General features: G+C 34.6%; 1 protein-coding gene across 1 annotated transcript in view; it reads left to right on the forward strand.

The window, feature by feature from the left end:
* Window positions 1-16,516, forward strand: part of LOC111043387 (cytochrome b reductase 1) — a 112,447-nt gene extending 95,931 nt beyond the window's left edge. Inside the window, exons 4-6 of the mRNA XM_039441142.1 lie at window positions 4,234-4,442; window positions 7,365-7,441; window positions 14,458-16,516. Coding sequence (XP_039297076.1) covers window positions 4,234-4,442; window positions 7,365-7,441; window positions 14,458-14,623 — 452 coding nt within the window. The 3' untranslated portion in view covers window positions 14,624-16,516. The remainder of the gene's footprint in view (window positions 1-4,233; window positions 4,443-7,364; window positions 7,442-14,457) is intronic.
* Window positions 16,517-22,054: the final 5,538 nt, after the last annotated feature.

Raw genomic sequence — 22,054 nt, forward strand, 5'->3', positions numbered from 1 at the left:
CTATGGGTCTGAAACGTGGACTTTTGGTAAGGCTGAGGAAAAGACTCTATAGTGAGGTCCGCGTAATAATGGAAGTGAAGAAAGATAGGAGAAAAACGTTGCCAAGTCTCTCCATTTTGCCACTGAGTGTACACACCTGTTACTCAATTCATCCCATTAAATTTGATCTGATAATAATTATCATTTCCTGGATAAAATAATCAATTTAATGTCAAATTAATCAAGGATATATATATTTTTTCATAATTTGATTCAAAATTTGCTTCCATAACCGAGATCAGATTTTATTTCCATACAAACCTGGAATGGCGGCTAATTTAAAAAGCTGTGATACACCAATCTGAATTTCAAAACAATAGAAATAAAGTTATTTGGTAGGTATTCTTTTCCAATTACTTTTAAAAATTGAATGAAAAAGACTAAGAAATTGTCAAAAAACCGCTGATTTATTGATAATTAGAAAGACCGGTTTCGGTTATTACACCATTGTCAATATCTGATAAACAATAGAGTTTATAAGAGATTGACAATGGTGTAACAACCTAAACCGGTCTTTCTAATTATCAATAAATCAGTGGTTTTTGACAATTTCTTAGTCTTTTTCATTCAATATGAATAATTACCACAATATCAACTTCTCAACTACACAAAAAAACTTTTAAAAATAATATAAAAATAGAAATCTTATTAAAAATAAGTAATTTCAATGGAAATAATTCTGAAATAACCTTTCAATATTATTTATACCGGTACGAGTAGGTCTAACCTATACGTGTAGGCTAACTGAAGCATGGATGAAGTCTAGGATGGTTGGTTATCAACTTTTAAAATGTCATTTCAGGTATTTTGATTTGTGTTTCTTATACGGTAATATCTAAAAATGATTTAATTGTTCTAAAAATACATTTTAAATCAATTATACGACTTGTGTCATAAAGTATTTTGATAGAATGAAGAATAAAAATGGCGGCTGAGAATTGTTTGTCTACTTTTGTACAGTCACTGTCAAAAGTAAAGATAAAATATTCTGGAAAACAGACAACATTGCAGAGCTAGAGAGAGAGAGAGAGAGAGAGAGAGCGCTATCTGTTTTGTTGTATGATAGAAAAAGACAGCAACAGTATTGTTAATCATACACTGCCATTATAACGTGGACCTCACTATAAATGCTTTTGAGGTGTGGTGTTGGAGGCGAATGCTCAAAATAAAATGGACTGATTACGAATGAGGAGGTATTCCAGAAGGTTATAGAAAAGAGATCTCACCTGAATTTTTTCAGTGACATACGACATTCTTGTATTGGACACAGAATAAGACAAGACGCATTCACGTCAAGTATTCTAGAAGGTAGAGTTGATGGACAAAGGGGTCGTGGCAGACCCCGGCTACAGTATTTAAGACAAATGACGAAGGTTCTGGGTGCTATGAGCTATGTACATTGGACAGATTTAGATGGAAGGCTGCAACCAATCAAACGATTGAGCTGATAGAAAAAGATGATAATAATTATAATATCATTTGTGAGAGATTATTTTGTGTGAAGATTATCTCCACAAGATTTTCACATTTTGAATCAATATGGTTAGATCTGTGGTTTAGCATAGCAAGTCAAGAAATCACTCAACTCTCATTCAAAGAAACGTCACCAATAATTGCATTCCCTTGATTTATTGTAAGTTATTACAAGTGAAAAATGGAGCAAAATTGAAATAGCAACTAGTGGGCAGTGGTAGACAGCATAGATAGTAGAACAATAGAGTGCTCTCTGTGCAATGGCATACTCTCTATTATCCAGTAATCGACGGTACTCACTCACTATATTGAAAGATTGGCTCCAATTATTCCTACAAGTGAATGTCATCTTCATTTATGAGATAATAAAGGAGCGAACAAGGCTTCTATTAGAGGATTATTAAGGAGGAAGAAGGAGGAAGAGGTGGAGGAAGAGATGGAGGAAGAGGAAGAGGAGGAGAAGAAGGAGGAGGAAGAAGTAGAGAAGGAGGAAAAAATTAGATAAATGAGAAAAGTCTCTATTATAGTGAGGTCCACGTTGTAATGGCAATGAAGAAAGATAGGAGAACAACGTTGCCGATCCTCTGTCTTGTCAATGCCTTCTATAGACGGTAGCTGATACAGTTTCATTGATGTAATACTAAAAGCTGTTCATTCTCGTTTGAAATAATCAATTATATTTTATTAAGCAAGAAGTTATATTTATCACAATTAAGATTGAATATTTTGTTGATTGATTATCAATTCTACATTTTTAAAAGACGATCTGGCAAGAGAGCAAAGCGAGAAAGAGGTAGCGCTATCATATTTGTTAAATGATAGACAATGATAGCAATAACATTGTTAATCAAACACTGCCATTATTGACCGAGCAAAGTGAGGTCTAACATTCAAGTCGACGGTTTGGCATTTCTCTTGATGTTTCAATGTTTGAATGTTTATATGTTTAAATGTTTTTATGTTGCGCATTTACGGCAAAACGCGGTACTGTAATAGATTTTCATGAAATTTGACAGGTATGTTCCTTTTTAAATTGCGCGTCGACGTATATACAAGGTTTTTGGAAATTTTGCATTTCAAGGATAATATAAAAGGAAAAAGGAGCCTCCTTCATACGCCAATATTATCGTAAAAATCAGACTATAGAATTATTCATCATAAATCAGCTGTCTAGTGGACTATAATAATACCCGTTCAAAAACATCGAACATCTTGAAAATGTATCTTTCCATCAACGTTAGTAGACAGTTGACTATTTATAACACTACCATAGCCACCTCTAATACAACGCCCCGGCCTACGATATTGCAACGTCGCAGTGTAGGCCTAGAATCTAATACATCATGATTGGTGTAGAAGATTTTAAAAAATAACAGCTGATCTTTTTCACCAATCATGTATCAGATTCTAGGCCTACATTTCGACGTTGCAATATTATAGGCCGGGGGCCTTGTATTATTGCTACGGGGCCTTGCTACGATACTACCCGTTCAAAAACATCGAACATCTTGAAAATTTTATCTTTTCATCAACGTTGTAGACAGTTGCAGCCAGACCTGATTACAGCGCTCACACTCACATTCCGGGACGACACGTCACGGAACGATAGGACAGAAAGCTCTATATTTATTTAGGATTTTTTCTAGACATTTTAAATTGATAAATTATTTATTAATTTTCGAGAAAACACAACAACAGGTCAATGTAACTCACTGAGCGCGAGGTCTACTGTTCACAGAACTACTAGTAGCTACAGAGCTACATAAAAAATTCGGGGAAGAAACAGTTTCGGGCTGTGCCTATTGGCATAGATAAAGGATAAGCATACGTCTATAAGTCTATATTTCTTGTCTCTGCTATTGGTCCTTCTACAATCAATTGATAGTATTGTGTTCTGCGTATCAATAGATATATAAACTACTAACCGTCAGGCTCGCTTCGCTCGCCATATCCGTCTAGCCAGGGGGCTCCGCCCCCTGGACCCCCGACTGGCTCGTCCCAGAATGAGATAAGCAGGCTCGCTTCGCTCGCCTGCATTTTTCATTTGAGCATTTTTATCATATGTTAGAACAATCCAGTCGGGGGTCCAGACTAAACGTCTGGCTAAACGGATATGGCGAGCGAAGCGAGCCTGACGGCTAGTAATATAATATTCCTAGGATTGAAGTAGCAGTGCCCAATCAATTTTTCTGCGATAAATGCATTTATTTAAATCTTCAACTTGGTGCCAACCTAACAAAGTCAACTCAACTTAATGCCAACCTGACAAAATTATTAATTCAGTTGCCAGTTAACAACTGTTTCGAAGAGGTACTCCATCTAGATTATAGTTCTATAGTAACATATGATATGGAAATTTCAATTATAATTAAGAGATTGGAAGAAGAAGAATATACATGCTAAAAGACGAACTTTAAACCCTTAAAAAACCCTTAGAGTTAAAATATTGCCAAAAGATTTCTTAGTGCGCCTCTAAAGGGCCAACTGAACATACCTACCAAATTTGAACGTTTTTGGTCCGGTAGATTTTTAGTTATGCGAGTGAGTGAGTGAGTCAGCCAGTCAGTGAGTGCCATTTCGCTTTTATATATATAGATAGATGCTTCTATGCTTTTGTACTCCGGTGCGAAGCTCGGTGCCCCGACTTTTCTATCTGAAATAATCAATTATATTCTATTTTATGAGACTATTCTATGGATTAATTTTTTTTTTGTTTTGCAGCAATGCTCCTCTACCGTATAAGCCGCTGTTGCCGGCAGATCTACGTGAAACTGTTTCACATGCTGTTCCATGCGCTGGCGATTCCCTGCATTGTGATTGGCTTCATAGCAGTTTGGGACTCCAAGAACCTCTCCGTTCCACCGATCAAGAACTTCTACTCTATGCACAGCTGGATGGGACTCATCACCATGGGACTGTTTGCTCTACAGGTAACCCAACTTGTCATTCAAACTCTATGGTTTCAAATAGATATTTATTTAAATAGGTATTCAAACTCTATGGTTTCAAATAGATATTTAACACCTATAGGAATATATAGGTCAGATTGACCGATTCACATTTTTGTCCTGTTGTTGTGGCAGAACTGGTTAAGTGTGAAGCCAGCCAATCATAGTACCTTTCCCTCCACTATAGACATGCCTATATCGCACATTAACAATCAGTTCAAGGCATGGAGTCTTGATACATAATGAATATTTTATTTATTTAGTATGCTAACCTACATATCCCAACCTACTTGTAGATAATCTAGAACAGGAACGCTAATTTATTTATCACTAAATATATGATAATAATAATAATAATAGCGATAATAATGTGTAAATATAATCTGAATAATATGTATATATACAAAATCATTATTTATTATTGGACATGGATTACCACTACCTGGTTGTACATTATACAATTTGTTTTCGGAAACCAGATTCCCAGCATGAGTGCACCCCTGGAACCTAGCAGTATTACCAATTACATTGATCCTTGATGATATATTTCATGATAAATGTCTTCAAAACCAGATGAAAAGCCATAAAAGTCTAAATATGAGCTTATCGGTCAAAATGACCATATGTGTTCCTTTGTGTTTTGAAAACTATGTAGTTTTATAGGTGTTAAATAGGTGTTCAAACTCTATGGTTTCAAATAGATATTTAAATAAGTATTTAAACTCTATGGTTTCAAATAGATATTTAAATAGGTATTCAAACTCTATGGTTTCAAATAGATATTTAAATAGGTATTCAAATTCTATGGTTTCAAAGATATTTAAATATGTATTCAAACTCTATGGTTTCATATACGTATTTAAATAGGTATTCAAACTCTATGGTTTCAAATACATATTTAAATAGGTATTCAAACTCTATGGTTTCAAATAGATATTTGAATAGGTATTCAAACTCTATGGTTTCAAATAGATATTTAAATATTTATTCAAACTCTATGGTTTCAAATAGATATTTAAATAGGTATTCAAACTCTATGGTTTCAAATAGATATTTAAATAGGTATTCAAACTCTATGGTTTCAAATAGATATTTAAATAGGTATTCAAACTCTATGGTTTCAAATAGATATTTAAATAGGTATTCAAACTCTATGGTTTCAAATAGATATTTAAATAGGTATTCAAATTCTATGGTTTCGAAGATATTTAAATAGGTATTCAAACTCTATGGTCTATGATAATAAAGGAAAGAGCTGTCTTATACACGTAGCGGATAAGAAATTCACGAATGACGCATCATCACGTCTCAACTACTCAACTCATTAACTTGAAATTCTGCTTATAGATTCTTGATTTACCGAAGATTCTTATATGCCTATTTTAAATTCTTCATGGTTTTAATAGGTCAATTTCCTAATTTGTCAAATTTTTAATTATACCCTTGTGAAGCACGGGTTACCTGCTAGTCTATCTACAATATAATAAAGGAAAGAACTGGCTTATAGTTGTAGGGGATAGGAAATTCACGAATGACGCATCATCACGTCTCAACTACTCAACTCATTAACTTCACATTTTGCATATAGATTCTCAATTTACAGAGGATGGTTGTAGGCCTATTTTCAATTTAACAAGATGTCAGTAGGTTCTGTTTAAGTTTTTAAGTAGACCCTTGCAAAGCACGGGTTACCTGCTAGTCTATAATATAATAAAGGAAAGAATTGTCCTATACAGGATAGGAACTTCACGTCATTCGTGTATCGATACGGGAGACAAGTTTGTATCGAAATTAATATGAAATTGAGTAGTTTGTATCAAGTTTGGTTGGGGATTTGATATGGAAGTGAGTTGTTTGTATCAATTATGGTGCGGGATTTGATACGGAGTGAGTTGTTTGTATTAAGTTTGGTGTGGGCTTCGATACAGAAGTGGGTTGTGTGTATTAAGTTGGGTGGTGGATTTGATACAGAAGTGAGTTGTTTGTATCAAGTATGGTGCGGGATTTGATACGGAAGTGAGTTGTTTGTATCAAGTATGTTGCGGGATTTGATACGGAAGTGAGTTGTTTGTATCAAGTTTGGTGAGGGATTTGATACGGAAGTTGTTTGTATCAAGTGTGGTGCGGGATTTGATACGGAGGTGAGTTGTTTGTATCAAGTTTGGTGGGGGAATTGATACGGAAGTTGTTTGTATCAAGTGTGGTGCGGGATTTGATACAGAAGTGAGTTGTTTGTATCAAGTATGTTGCGGGATTTGATATGGAAGTGAGTTGTTTGTATCAAGTTGGGTGGGGATTTGATACAGAAGTGAGTTGTTTGTATCAAGTTGGGTGGGGGATTTGATACGGAAGTGAGTTGTTTGTATCAAGTATGTTGCGGGATTTGATACGGAAGTGAGTTGTTTGTATCAAGTTTGGAGTGGGATTTGATACGGAGGTGAGTTGTTTGTATCAAGTTTGGTGGGGGATTTGATACGGAAGTGAGTTGTTTGTATCAAGTTTGGTGCGGGATTTGATACGGAGGTGAGTTGTTTGTATCAAGTTTGGTGTGGTATTTGATACAGAAGTGAGTTGTTTGTATCAAGTTTGGTGGGGGATTTGATACAGAAGTGAGTTGCTTTTATCAAGTTTAGTGGGGGATTTGATACAGACGTGAGTTGCTAGTTGCTTTAATCAAGTTTGGTGGGGGTTTTGATACGGAAGTGAGTTGTTTGTATCAAGTATGGTGCGGGATTTGATACGGAAGTGAGTTGTTTGTATGAGTTGTTGATTCACTGAGATCTTAATGAAATAAATGTTACCTCATTTCAAGCGCATTACCATGACTGAACTGTGACAATATTTTGTAGTATATTTCCATCTATTCTTTGAATATTTACTATATTTTTGCCCAATTTTGCACAGTTTGTAGTGACCACATTCATGCTGGCTGTAGCCACCTGCCTTACAGGCCTTACTCAGAAGGCTATCCTACAATTCGGGTCAGTATTTAATTTATTAATGTAATATAAGTTGATATTACAAGAATATCCTACAATTTTATGTTCATCAAGTAACTATTTGTGAGTTAAATTTATCTATCCTATACTATTAAACGAGCAACTTCTGTTTATATGTTTGTATTTCACCGGATCTCGAAAACGTCTCTAACGATTCTCACAAAATTCAGAACATAATAGGTTTATAATATGAAGATTCGATTGCACTAAGTCTCATCCCTGGGAAAACTCGCTGAAGGACATTAAAAGGATAATTGTTATTCATGCTTGGAAAAACAGCTGATAATAATTATTTCGTCGTCTGTTGGTGATGGAAGTGAGTGAGCGAGTTCATGTGTTTGGGACTGTGTCAAAATTATGACTCAGCTGTTGAACTTTTGTAATCATTCAATCAGGTACTTAGTGCCGGTTGCAAAAAAGCCGGGCTATTTTCAATCCTGATTAATTGCAGTAGATTCATCTTTTTTAAATGGTTTTCTATGATTTGGTTCACGTGAAGTTAAATAACCGGCTTTTTTGCAACTGGGCTTTCATGAGGGAAATTTTTGCATTCCTCTGGGAATCAAACTCAATTTACTGTGATTAGATAGAACATTCTGTATGAATGTTATTATAATTTCTTCTTTCGTAATACATTTTTTATGCTTTAGTACTCCAGAGCGAAGTTCGGTCCCCGATATTATAATATAGTCAGCTGAAGAATTCATTTCATGCAATCACGGTATTTAGATGAAAGCGGTAGGGGTCATGAAATGTGTGCGCAGTGGCCAGCCAGCTAGATTGCGTCATCGCCACCAACCGAGGTTTTTAACATCTATTGGCAATTTATGAAACTTATTTATTAAAAACAGATGATTGGATATTATAAAATGACGTCAGCTACACCGGAAATTTAGCACAAACATGCGCGTGACACCTACCGTCTTCTTCTATAAAAATACCGTGCATGCAATCACTACAATTTTTCCATTCATTCATAACATCAGCTGGGGCTATTTGAGAGCTTTCACACAAGCGGTCAAGGTACCTAGAATACAATGGTATTGTCATACAATGCAGGCAGTCATTCATGCGCTGACACATGATTTCAGCTGTTTAATATATACAAATAACTAGCCGGCAGGCTCGCTTCGCTCGCCATATCCGTCTAGCCAGGGGGCTCCGCCCCCTGGACCCCCGACTGGATTGTCCAAGAATGAGATTAGCAGGCTCGCTTCGCTCGCCTGCATTTTTATCATGTTAGGACAATCCAGTCGGGGGTCCAGACTAAACGTCTGGCTAAACGGATATGGCGAGCGAAGCGAGCCTGACGGCTAGTAATATAATATTCCCAGGATTGAAGTAGCAGTGCCCAATCAATTTTTCCGCGATAAATGCATTTAAATCTTCAACTTGGTGCCAACCTAACAAAGTCAACTCAACTTAATGCCAACCTGACAAAATTATTGATTTAGTTGCCAGTTAACAACTGTTTCGAAGAGGTACTCTATCTAGATTATAGTTCTATAGTAACATATGATATGGAAATTTCAATTATAATTAAGAGATTGGGAGAAGAAGAATATACATGCTAGAAGACGAACTTTAAACCCCTAAAAACAACCCTTAGAGTTAAAATATTGCCAAAAGATTTCTTAGTGCGCCTCTAAAGGGTCAACTGAACATACCTACCAAATTTGAACGTTTTTGGTCCGGTAGATTTTTAGTTCTGCGAGTGAGTGAGTGAGTGAGTCAGTCAGTCAGTCAGTGAGTGAGTGAGTGCCATTTCGCTTTTATATATATAGATTTACAACTTTTACATCAACAAACTGATACGGGCTGAAATATCAATGTGCAGTTTTCGCCATTCATTTTCTCATGGAACTCTGTATCCCCACATGACGAACTTTCCATTTCAAAAATTAATTTGAATTATTATGAGGGACAAAGATGTTGAAGCGACAGAGTCATTTTTGAAGAGTAATTTTTCTTTCATCAAATTATTCTTGTTAGAGAAACATTTTGCTGTTTCCTAGATTCTCATCAACTCTGTATAATTAAAAGTTGCAGGCTTCAAAGATTACAATACAACAGTTCTTGAGCGAGTTCTTCAACCCAAGGGGTCACTATTTATTTTTTCATTTATTTATTCAGTCATTTATAATAATTATTACACTTATATGAGAAGGGACGACAGGTGTACCATAGGGAATCCGTTTATATGCTTCTTTTTCAACCAGAGTGATCCGTGGTCTAGTGGATAGAGTGCCTGCGTAGCAGCATAGAGATCCCGGGTTCAAACCCTCTCAATACCAAAAGTTTTTTAACCAGATCACTCCCGTGTTATCGGATGGGCACGTTAAACTGTCGGTCCCGGCTGAAGTATGACAGTCGTAAGGCCCATTGACGGCTTAAATTATATATTCAGGCGGTGGGACCTTCCCGCAAAGGACTCCCCACCAACAAAAGCCATACGAATTTACTTTTTTTTTTCAACCATTTTTACACCATTATTTTTCTTATATTTTTTGTTTCATTATTCAAATTTAACCAATCTCTGTTATTTTCTCTTTTGTTTTTCCAATTTCAGCAAACCATACACTGAAGGTTTCACCTACGAGAGTCTGTTGATGAATATAATAGCTATGGTTCTAGTAGCATGCTCTATAGTGGTATCATACGCCCTAAATAGGGTCGATTATTTCAAATACAAGGGACGTATTCTTATTCCTGCCGACGGGGATCTGTGACAAACGAAACTGTGATTTTTAACAGTTACTTTCGGCAACTGTTATTTTAACGGTTACTTTCAGTAACTGTTATTTTCTCAGCTATCACAGTATGTTACTTTTGATAGAAACTTCATTATTCTCTACAGGGAACTCTACATAGTTTTACAAGACGTAGCGCTGGTTGCACAACAGCCGGTTAAATTTCAACCGTGATTAATTCCACGAGAACCAATCAGAGAAGCCGTCTTTTCAAAAACGCATTCTCTGATTGGTTCTCTTGAAATTAATCACGGTTAAAATTTAACCGGCTGTTGTGCAACTGGGCCGTAATAGGCTATAATTGTCTGATTCCTGCAGACGGGGATCTGTGACAAACGAAACAATGATATTACTTTCGGTAACTGTTATTTTAACGGTTACTTTCTGTAATTGTTATTTTCACAACTATCACAGTCACTTTTGAAAGCAACTTTAATTATATTTTCTACAGTGAACTCTACATAGTTTTACAAGTATAGTTATAGCGTTATCTAGTAGTATACAGTTCACTGTTTTTTAAAATAGAATGTGTTAGTTCGTTTGATAACTGTGATTTTATGACGAAGGTCAGTTAAATTTTAATGGTGATTAAATGCCGCAAGAGAGCCAATCAGAGCCAATCTTTCTTTACAAAGAAGCCCTCTCTGATTGGTTCTCGTGCCAAATCACAATTAAAATTAAACAGACTTCTGGGCCTTTCTTTTTCAATATAAAAAGTAATTTTTGTAGCAGGGCTTACATTTGTGGTCCATATTTTTCTTTTAGAAGCACAAATTATTTGAGATAATTTTTCACTAAAAACTCTGAGAAAGATTTAGACAAAATATAGGCTAAATTCAAGTTGAGACAATTTTTCCATGATTCTCATTGAAAACCTTGACTATAATATTTAATAATTTTATGTTATTTTATTATTATTTTAGTCTTTAGTGATATATTTTTATTTAATAATTGCCTATTAACTATTCATCCACTATGACTACTTTTTTAAGGGACAGATCTCTTTATAATGATTATATTAGCTGATTGAATTGAATAGCCCAATGTAGATTATAGAAGTAGCCTAAATCAAGTATTATTAATTGAACCTATATTATTATAAAATGTGGTAGCTTTTAGTTGGGCAACTTCCATTACATTTAGAAAATATTGACAACTTATAGTTTATGAATAATTATTGAGTTTGTCTAAAACTTTTCATATTTTCCAGCTTTATTTTAAGATAGACCTGACCTCGCAATTTTTGTTTTCCAATTCCCTCCAATGATTAGGATAAGAAAGATAGTATCATTTTTATTACATATCATTATTTTTACAGTGAACCTCATAGTTCCAAGAATTCTATCCTATATAGTTTTCAAAACATGACTTCACTTTTCTCACATTACTTCTATTTTGATCTTTGGGCAATTAAGATTTATTGTGTTCACAAAAATTATTTGTTATTGAAGAGTTATTAAATCTGAAACAAACTATAACTGATTTTTACTGAACACCTCGACTCCATTTTGTGAAAAATTGTACATTCAAAGGGTCGACTCCATTTTGTGAAAAAATTGTACATTCAAAGGGTTGTGGATCGGTTTATAGTTGTGATTGCTTAGAAATATATGACCAATTATAGCTAGTTTTGAAAAACCTAATGCATGTAGTTACCTCAATCAATATCGAAAATTCATTCTTTCCAATAATTAAATTCTGCTCTGCTGGATAGGAATTGAATACCACAGAGTCTTATGAGAGAGTTCACACATTTCCTTTCAGTCAATGTGTGAGCCTGTGAACACTCCCATAAGAAACAATAGTAATCTATTTTTATTGTAATTCTGCCAATGTGTGAACCTGTGAACCCTCCCATAAGAAACAATAGTAATCTATTTTTATTTTAATTCTGCCAATGTGTGAACCTGTGAACCCTCCCATAAGAAACAATAGTAATCTATTTTTATTTTAATTCTGCCAATGTGTGAACCTATGAACCCTCCCATAAGAAACAATAGTAATCTATTTTTATTTTAATTCTGCCAATGTGTGAACCTGTGAATCCTCCCATAAGAAACAATAGTAATCTATTTTTATTTTAACTCTGCCAATGTGTGAATCCGTGAACGCTTCCATAAGAACCAATAGTAATCTATTTCTGTCCAGCACAGCAGAAATATTCATAGGAAAACAGAGTTTTACTTCCCTCTCTTCATCAATTTCTACAATATTGAACAAATCAATTTCAAGTTCAGCAGACTATTTTTAATGAGTATCTTGCAATGGTGCAACGTGTTGCATTCAACTTGAAACATGTTGCAGTCAATTTGCAACGTGTTGCATTCAACTTGAAACATGTTGCAGACAATTTCCAACATTTTCAATTCGAATGCAACACGTTGCAAATTGTCTGCAACATGTTTCAAGTTGAATGCAACACGTTGCAAATTGTCTGCAATTTGTATCAAGTTGAATGTGTTGCATTCAATTAGCAACATATTGTAGTTAACTTGCAACATGTTGCAGTCGATTTGCAACATGTTGAACTTAATCTGCAACATATTGCTGCCAACTTGCAACTGATGCCAGTACATTTGAAACATAATAATTATAGTTTTGTAAAACCATAGAGAAATGATAGCATAAGTAGATATCCCATGGTAAGGGTCGTTTATGTTCCAGATTTCAAGCTGATTTATTGTTAACTTAAGCCGATTACCATCGACTAGTGTCTATTATTAGTGTGTTGTTGGGAGTGTAAGAGTGTAAGAAGGGCACAGTATGAGAGACTACCAGCGTCACATAGCTTCACCAAAAACAACTACTAGGACTATCGGCTTCAGTTAACACTCACATTTGCAACATAGACACCCTATACACTGTCTATTATTAGTGTGTTGTTGGGAGTGTAAGAGTGTAGGAAGGGCACAGTATGAGAGACTACCAGCGTCACATAGCTTCACCAAAAACAATTACTAGGACTATCGGCTTCAGTTAACACTCACATTTGCAACATAAACGCCCTATACCATAGCATATCTTCTTATGCTATATTTTCTCTATGGTAAAACTCTCTTTTCATTCACCCACCAACTTTGGTCACACACTACCTGGCACAACTGCTTGTAATCAAATTAATATTATTGACAATATTCTTGACACTTCTGTAAAAATGATTGTGAATATTATGCACATCTTTGTGATACTGATAGTGAATATCTTGCACATTTCTCTAAAAATTATTGTGAATATTTGCACATTCCTAATCTGTTTTCTCTATCTTTTCTGTTTTGGTGACTGGGTCTTCCTATGGTACAACAAACACCTCTCTCTCTCTCTGGCACCAACTTGCACCAAATGCTTGGGACTTTTGAACTCATCTTGGACTCAACCTGGACATTTCTTCAAACACCTATGGGACCTGGACAATGTCTCTGCTTCAACTCCTTGGACATTCTTGACTCAACCTATTCATGGGACTCTTGAACTCATCTTGGATATTTTGGACTCAACCTGGACATTTCTTCAAACATCTATGGGATGTCTTGACCTGGACAATGCCTCTATCTGACATTCTTGGGGACTTGCAACACCTGGGACATCTTTCAACCATCTGCGGACCATCTTTGGAATCGGGGCAAATCTGTTCCTCTTGCACATAACTTCCCTCCAACCAATGACATTATGGACATGTTCTCAATCATCCATGGTATCTATTCTAAACCATCTTGAAACCCTGAATGATGTACCTTTTGGACATTCCTCAAACTATTCACACAACTTCCCCCTCCTACCAATGATGGTTTGTACATGTGGAATCTATTCTGAACCATATTTGGCATCTCATCTGTATGATGTGCCTCTTTGGTAATCTCCCAAACCATCTGGAAACCTTCCACTCCAACCAATGACATTTTGGACATGGTCTTGACTATCTGTGTAATCTATTTTAAACCATCTTTGGAATCTGGATGATTTTACTCTGTGGAAATCTCCTAAACCTTCTGGCAACCTTCCCCTCCAACCAATGACATTTTGGACATGTCTTAACTATCTGTGTAATCTATTTTGAACCATCTCTGGTATCTGGATGATATTCCTCTGTGGAAATCTCCTAAAACATCTGGCAACCCTTCCCTTCCAACCAATGAAATTTTGACCATAATGGTCTTGAATGATCTATAATGGTCTAACATGGTTTCAATGTTTGGTCTGTCATGGTTTTGACCAACATGGTCTCTGGAATCATCCTCTTCAACCATCCAGCAAGGACTATGCCATCTGGCCTGAGGAGAGCATCATAATGAACGCACTAGCCATGGTGCTCGTGGCTCTTGGCATCCTGGTGAGCTATGCTGTGCGACGCGACTCATTTGGCCGACGCCCTGGACAAAGTCAAGATGGTGGCAAGCTGATCAGCGAAAGGTTATAGGGCAGGGTTGAGCCGTTGGAACAGCTAGAGCCGGCACGATTTTAGAAAACTGTTCTACAAAGCATACAACAACAACAACAACACAGAACACCTAATGGTGACACACTAAAGTCTAATACAACATCAACAACACAGAACACCTAATGGTGACACAAAACTACTGATCCCAAAAATGGTGAAACGAAAAGCCTGTTGATCCCATGAACAGCAACACTAAACTCATGATCCCAAAAATGGTGAAACAAAAAACTTGATGATCCCAAAAATGTTACACAAAACTTATGATCTTCAAAAATAATGACAACAAATCCCTAGAGCCCGAACCATGCCAAAAATAGTCCATACAACCCTGGAAACTGAGCACTGAAGTTCACTTTGATCTGTCCACATCAGTATCGAATAGAATATGATGTTGGTGAAGGGGTGAAGTTTGGATAGTAATGTCCACTCTATCACTGAACCCCATTAAACCTTGAATGCCAGAAGTGGTGCATAAGCTGCTCTGTACAAAGAACTGGACTGTCCACATTAGCTGAATGGGAAGCATATTGATGTTATTCATAAGAAATGTTGACAGTTTAAATGAATCTCACCATAGTCCCAACCAAAGTCCTCCGACCCAATTTCAATTTTTGATGGAATTCTTGATGGTGATCAACAAGGAATTTCAAAAAGATACACACAATGTTTTAAAAGACAACACCTACCACACCTGACTAGGTACTCTACAAACAAAACTAACAAAATACCTGAATAAACCAAGATAAAAGACAAATCAAAAGAATGTATTACAAAGATATACGGTAGTTAAGAGCATCTTGAGTACTGTTTTGAGTGTTATGGAGATTTCTAGTATGTTATGATTCATATTCATTTATCATTTTTACAAGAGGGGACTGACCGGGAGAGAAAAACTAAGAATATGGTACTCCTTGTACTATTTTTCTCCCATATTTAGATTACATTTTGAGAGTTGGAAATAGGGTTATGATTCCAAACTTCTGAAATTTAGTCCAGAAAAGATTGTTAATTGAATTGAATGTTCTGTTCTATTTATGGATATATCTATTTGTTATACATGTCAAACCAGAGTCTATTGTGGAAAATCTAGAAATAGTTTTTAATTTTGTTATTAAGCTCAAATTTGTTCAACACAGACATCTGAGAAAAATAGTTACCTATGAATTGTTAAAACAGAAAATATTCAATAGTCTATGCAATTGATTATAATATTAATTTTGTGTCTTAGCAGATTGGAGGTTGATTTTCTTTGTTGAAAAATATTGACAATGGGTTGAACCTATGAATTGTTGAAACAGAAAATATTCAATATTCTATATAATTGATTGTAAGATTAATTTCATGTCATGGCAGGCTAAAGGTTGAAAAATATTGATAAATTAGATTGACAATGGGTTACTTAGAATATTTAAAAAATTGATTCAATTTTGAAATGGTGTAATATATGCAAATGTCTATAGTTATCCATTAGAATGGAATTTGAGGTATTTGAAATCTCTATTGAGGTTGTATATTGAGATAACCATCGGTTGTTAAGATTAATTGTCTTAAATCTCTATTGAGGTTCAAACTAACCTAACTAAATGAAACCATACCCAACCTGAACTAATTTAACCTAACTGAACCTGATAACAATTCACCCTAACCATCCATAAAACCCTGATCTCCAATGAATTCATGTTTTGCTGGACAGAAAAATAAAAAACCATTGGCTCTTATGGAAGTGTTCACACTAATGTGTAAACACTCCCATAAGTTCCTATTGTATCCTTTTTCTACCTAGCAGCAAAGAAATCCATTGGGCAGTGGGACACAATTTACCAAACAATTATTGATTTTAAAAAAAACCTGTAAATAAATCATTATACTGAATACTATGGCAGTTTTTGGACCAATTCAAACAACTATTTCTATTTAAATATATAGAAGAATTATATACTGAATAGATATTTGCTACTATCCTGTTAACATTAGTTGAGAATACTACTATTAGTTATTTTAGATTGTCATGTTTCATCTAGTGGCCAGAGATGCATTTCAACGAAATTAGAAATGGACTAAGTTAAAAGTTATATGAGAAAGTTACAAGAGAAGATTTGATAAGTTGGTTGTAGAACCTATTGTTTCATTGAAATGTAGAGTATATATTTATTCAAATGAGGAATCCAGGTACCAAACAACATTCTAGATAAATAAATCTAAACTATGGAGATCTGCTTTTTATGGGGGGATATATCTAATCTACTGCAAACATAACGTTCAAATCTATTTTTAATGTATACAAGGGTTGTTTGGAAAGTAACATCATTACAACATTGTAAGAGAGATATGGCAACACTGAATCTAGCTCCAACCTATCAAGAATATCTTTCAATGAATACTCACTACTTTCTGAACAAGCTTTGTATGAATACGCACTACTTTTTGAACCACCTTTGTATGATCTACTGCCAGTAGAAAAATACCCCAACAAACCTAAATAAAGTGTATTTTTCAATGACAATGTATACAAGGGTTGTTTGGAAAGTAACATCATTACAACATTGTAAGAGAGATATGGCAACACTGCATCTAGCTCCAACCTATCAAGAATATCTTTCAATGAATACTCACTACTTTCTGAACAAGCTTTGTATGACTACTCATTACTTTTCGAACCACCTTTGTATGAATACGCAATACTTTTCAAACAATCCTTGTATAAATATGCACTACTTTTCAAACCACCTTTGTATGATCTACTGCCAGTAGAAAAATACCCCATAAAACCTATCAAGGATCAAGTAGTGCATTTTTAAATGAATACTCATTACTTTTTGAACCAACTTTGTAAACTCTACTGCCAGTAGGAACCCCAAAACAAAAATTATACCAGTAGTAAAATTTCATGTAGTTTCTCACAAGGCTGGTGTGATTGCATCAGAAGCCTCCATTTCATACTACTTAGACCATCTCATGTATATTCATAGTAAGCAGATACAGTATTATGTAAATAAGATAGATCCATACTCAAAACCAATCCTAAATTTTATTAATGTGTAATATAGCTCAAAGATCTTCCTTGGCTAATTTATAAAATCACTTAAGAATATGTTTTCTGGATAAATTGAATATATTTGAGATAAATTTGATCATTATTAACAAAAATTAACAATTAAATGCTGTAAATCACCCCGAAGACTTATGCTACTGCAAATATTGACAACAGGGTAAACAGCTAGATGGAAATTGGATGAGCACTGCAATACAAAAATTTTAGATAAATTTGATCATTATTAACAAAAATCAACAATTAAATGCTGTAAATCACCCCGAAGACTTATGCTACTGCAAATATTGACAACAGGGTAAACAGCTAGATGGAAATTCGATGAGTGCTACGCACTATACAAAAAAATTTTGTCAGCCCGGGAACATAATTATTATATCATAAATACAACTTGAATCACAGCTATCTACTATAGAAGGCTGTGGTAACAGAGAATTGGCAACTCTGCCGTTCTATCATTTCTTCACTGACTTCATAATAATAAATCTCACACTACCCATACGCCAAGGAAGATAACTAAAAATGTCTAATTCAATTTATAATTTAAAACTAATTATTATGCTCATTATGAATCTTATAAGACTCTTATAGGGATCCAGAAATGGTTCAACAATTTTTTCACACTGATAACAGTAGATTTACTTAAATTTTTCTATGTGGTGGTCGTAGCATCATAAAAAAGCTCAATTGTGCTTGTTTGACTAGAGTAAAAATGTAAAAATTTATTGATATCTCAAAGTATTATCTTAATATGAACATTACATTTAGTGGGTAGGAAAATTAATGTGCTACTCCAGGAGAGCTAAAAATTTATCCAACTATAGTATGAAAGCTTATAACAATTATACTGTAGTGATAAAAAAATCATTTAAAATTGAAAAAAAATGTTTTTATACCACGTGAAACGTCTAGGCGGATATTGGTACCAATAATTAATTCAAAATTCATGGTTTATTAATTTTGTAGGGTGAAGAGAGATTGTAAACTATAAGTGGATTGGAAACTTTGAAGATTCATTAAATTCTAGATGGTTCGGAGCCCACCTTAAGCTGTAGGTCCACTCACACACGCACAAGCCTGGAGGTGATGTGGACATCATCCTCAGCAAAAAATATAACGTTCAAAAAGTATTTAAGGATTTTAAAGATTCTTCAAAGTTTTGTAATCTTTTCAGGCATAGCCTATATATATTGAAAGACGGCTACCGTATATGAGTGAAATGAGGAGAGATTGTAAACTATAAGTGGATTAGAAACTTTGAAGATTCATTAAATTCTAGGTGGTTCGGAGCCCACCTTAAGCTGTAGGTCCACTCACACACGCACAAGCCTAGAGCTGATGTGGGCATCAACCTCAGCAAAAAAAAAATGTTCAAAAAGTATTTAAGGATTTTAAAGAATATTCAAAGTTTTGTAATCTTTTCAGGCATAGCCTATATATATTGAAAGACGGCTACCGTATATGAGTGAAACAACAGAAATATAGATATATTTATTAGGTTAAGATATTAGCTTCTCGGTCGTTATAGCTTCATAGTAAACCTTTAATGTATTGAAAGGCTGGGTGATCAATTTTTTGCAGATAACTTTATTTTAGCATTCAAATAATTTTTTCGTTGAGAAACATTTCATTTGATTAGGGTCGAAATCTTATTATTTGTTGGACATAGAACAACTATAGTGAGGTCCACGTTATAATGGTTGTAATTGATTAACAATGGTTTTGCTATCACTGTCTATCATTCCACAAAGCAGATAGCTCTATCCTGTTCTGTATCAAATTGTGGTGTTTTGTATCAAGTTGAGATGTTTCTGAATCATATTGTGTTGATACTGCTTCAAATTGCTATAGTGAGGTCCACGTTATAATGGCAGTATTTGATTGACAATGGTCCTATCCTTGTCTATCATTCCACAAAGCAGATAGCTCTATCCTGTTCTGTATCAAATTGTAGTGTTGTGTATCAAGTTGATATGATTCTGAATCATATTGTGTTGATACTGCTTCAAATTGCTATAGTGAGGTCCACGTTATAATGGCAGTATTTGATTGATAATGGTATTGCTATCCTTGTCTATCATTCCACAAAACGGATAGCACTATCCCTTTCTAGCTCTGCAATGTTGCCAGATCGTCTTTCAGTAATGTAGAATTGATAACTAATTAACAAAATATTTCAACTTAATTATTAAAATTCATTAAGAAATTATTGAAAAAAATAATTTCTTACTTAATAAAATATAAATGATCATTTTAAACGAGAATGAACAGTTAATATTACATCAATAAACCTGTATCAGCTACCGTCTATAGATGGCATTGACAAGACAGAGGATCGGCAATGTTGTTCTGCTATCTTTTTCCACTGCCATTATAACGTGGACCTCACTATAGGTATCTGTAGTGAGGTCCACGTTATAATGGCAGTGGATAAAGATAGCAGAATAGCGATGCCGATTCTCTGCATTAATTAATTATATTTCTACACTGTCAAAAACATAATTGGCATCGTTATGGACCTAAAAAAGGATAGTACCACCGGCTTTGTCAAATGATAGACAAGGATAGCAAAACCAAGGTTGATCAAATACTGTCATTATAACGTGGACATCATTATAGGTTTCAATTTCCAATTTTAAAATGGATTTTTTTTTTAATTTCTGGTACCTAATTTTTAAATCTCTATATATTTTTAATACTCCACAAGGAGTAAAAGACCTTGGGATTTCAAGTGAAAATTAAAAAAAAAACAAGTTTTTAAGTGAAAAATTGAGTTTCAAGGTGAAAAATTCATGAGGGTTTCAAGTAAAAAATTGAGCACACAGCCCCAAATTTTATAGATTATATTGAATAGAAGATTATAACATTTAAATTCGTTTTCCATGATCAAAAATTTATAATGTGTGAATTGTGTATCCTACATAGATAGATACTTTAGGGAGGTTTTGTATGTTGAGATTTTTAATTACGTTGGTCCAAAATTATTTTATAGTCTATATAATATATCGCTCTGAGAATATAGTCATATACCTTACTAGTGGTTTATTTATTATTTTCATATATAATTTATATTAAATATTTATTATAATGCGATTAGGATTAAAGTACAAATTTTGTAAATGTCTCCACAATTAATAAAATAAACGTTTAAAATATTGAAGTTTGTCAGTTGTGTATCCTTAAAAACCTCCAGTTTAATTTGATTTGAACTTTTCAAAAATCCCATATCCCATACATATAAATGTAGACTGTAATGAGGTTTATGTTATTTCAAAGCCAGTGTGAATGATAGAGCAGCATTGTTGTCGCCTTCATTTTTCCACAGCCTTCTATAGTAGATAGCTGTCATTCAAGTCATCCCCGTATATCTGATGCAATATAAATTGTTAATTCTTGCAACGTGTTGCAAATAACAAGGAACCTGTATCGAATATTTTGCAGTGTTGCAAATAACCTGGATCCTGTATCAAATATATTGCAACCTGTTGGAAATAACCTGGACCATGTATCAGATATATATTGCAACGTGTTGCAAATAGCCTGGACCCTGTATCAAATACAGTGCGTAGCAAATGACCTGGACCCTGTATCAAATATATTGCAACGCATTGCAAATAACTTGGAACCTGTATCAAATATATTGCAACGTGTTGCCTGGAGCCTGTATCAAATATATTGTAGCTTGTTGCAAATAACCTGGACCCTGTATAAAATATATTGCAGGGTTGAAAATAGCCTAGACCCTGTATCAAATCTATTGCAACGCGTTGCAAATAACTTGGAACCTGTATCAAATATATTAAAATGTGTTGGAAATAACCTGGACCCTGTATCAAATATATTGTAACTTGTTGCAAATAACCTGGACCCTGTATAAAATATAATGCAGGGTTGCAAATAACCTGGACTCTGTATCAAATATATTGCAGTGTTGCAAGTAACTTGGAACCTGTATCAAATGTATTGCAGTGTTGCAAATAATTAGGAACCTGTATCAGATATATTGCAACGTGTTGCAAATAACCTGGACCCTGTATCAAATATATTGCAGTGTTGCAAGTAACTTAGAACCTGTATCAAATATAATGCAAGTGTTGCAAATAACCTGGACCCTGTATGAAATATATTGCAGTGTTGCAAGTAACTTAGAACCTGTATCAAATATAATGCAAGGGTTGCAAATAACCTGGACCCTGTATCAAATATATTGCAGTGTTGCAAGTAACTTAGAACCTGTATCAAATATAATGCAAGTGTTGCAAATAACCTGGACCCTGTATGAAATATATTGCAGTGTTGCAAATAACCTGGACCCTGTATTAAATACAGTGCGTTTCAAATGACCTGGACCCTGTATCAAA

Source organism: Nilaparvata lugens, chromosome 14, assembly GCF_014356525.2.
Source record: "Nilaparvata lugens isolate BPH chromosome 14, ASM1435652v1, whole genome shotgun sequence".
In the NCBI taxonomy this organism is placed as follows: domain Eukaryota; kingdom Metazoa; phylum Arthropoda; class Insecta; order Hemiptera; family Delphacidae; genus Nilaparvata; species Nilaparvata lugens.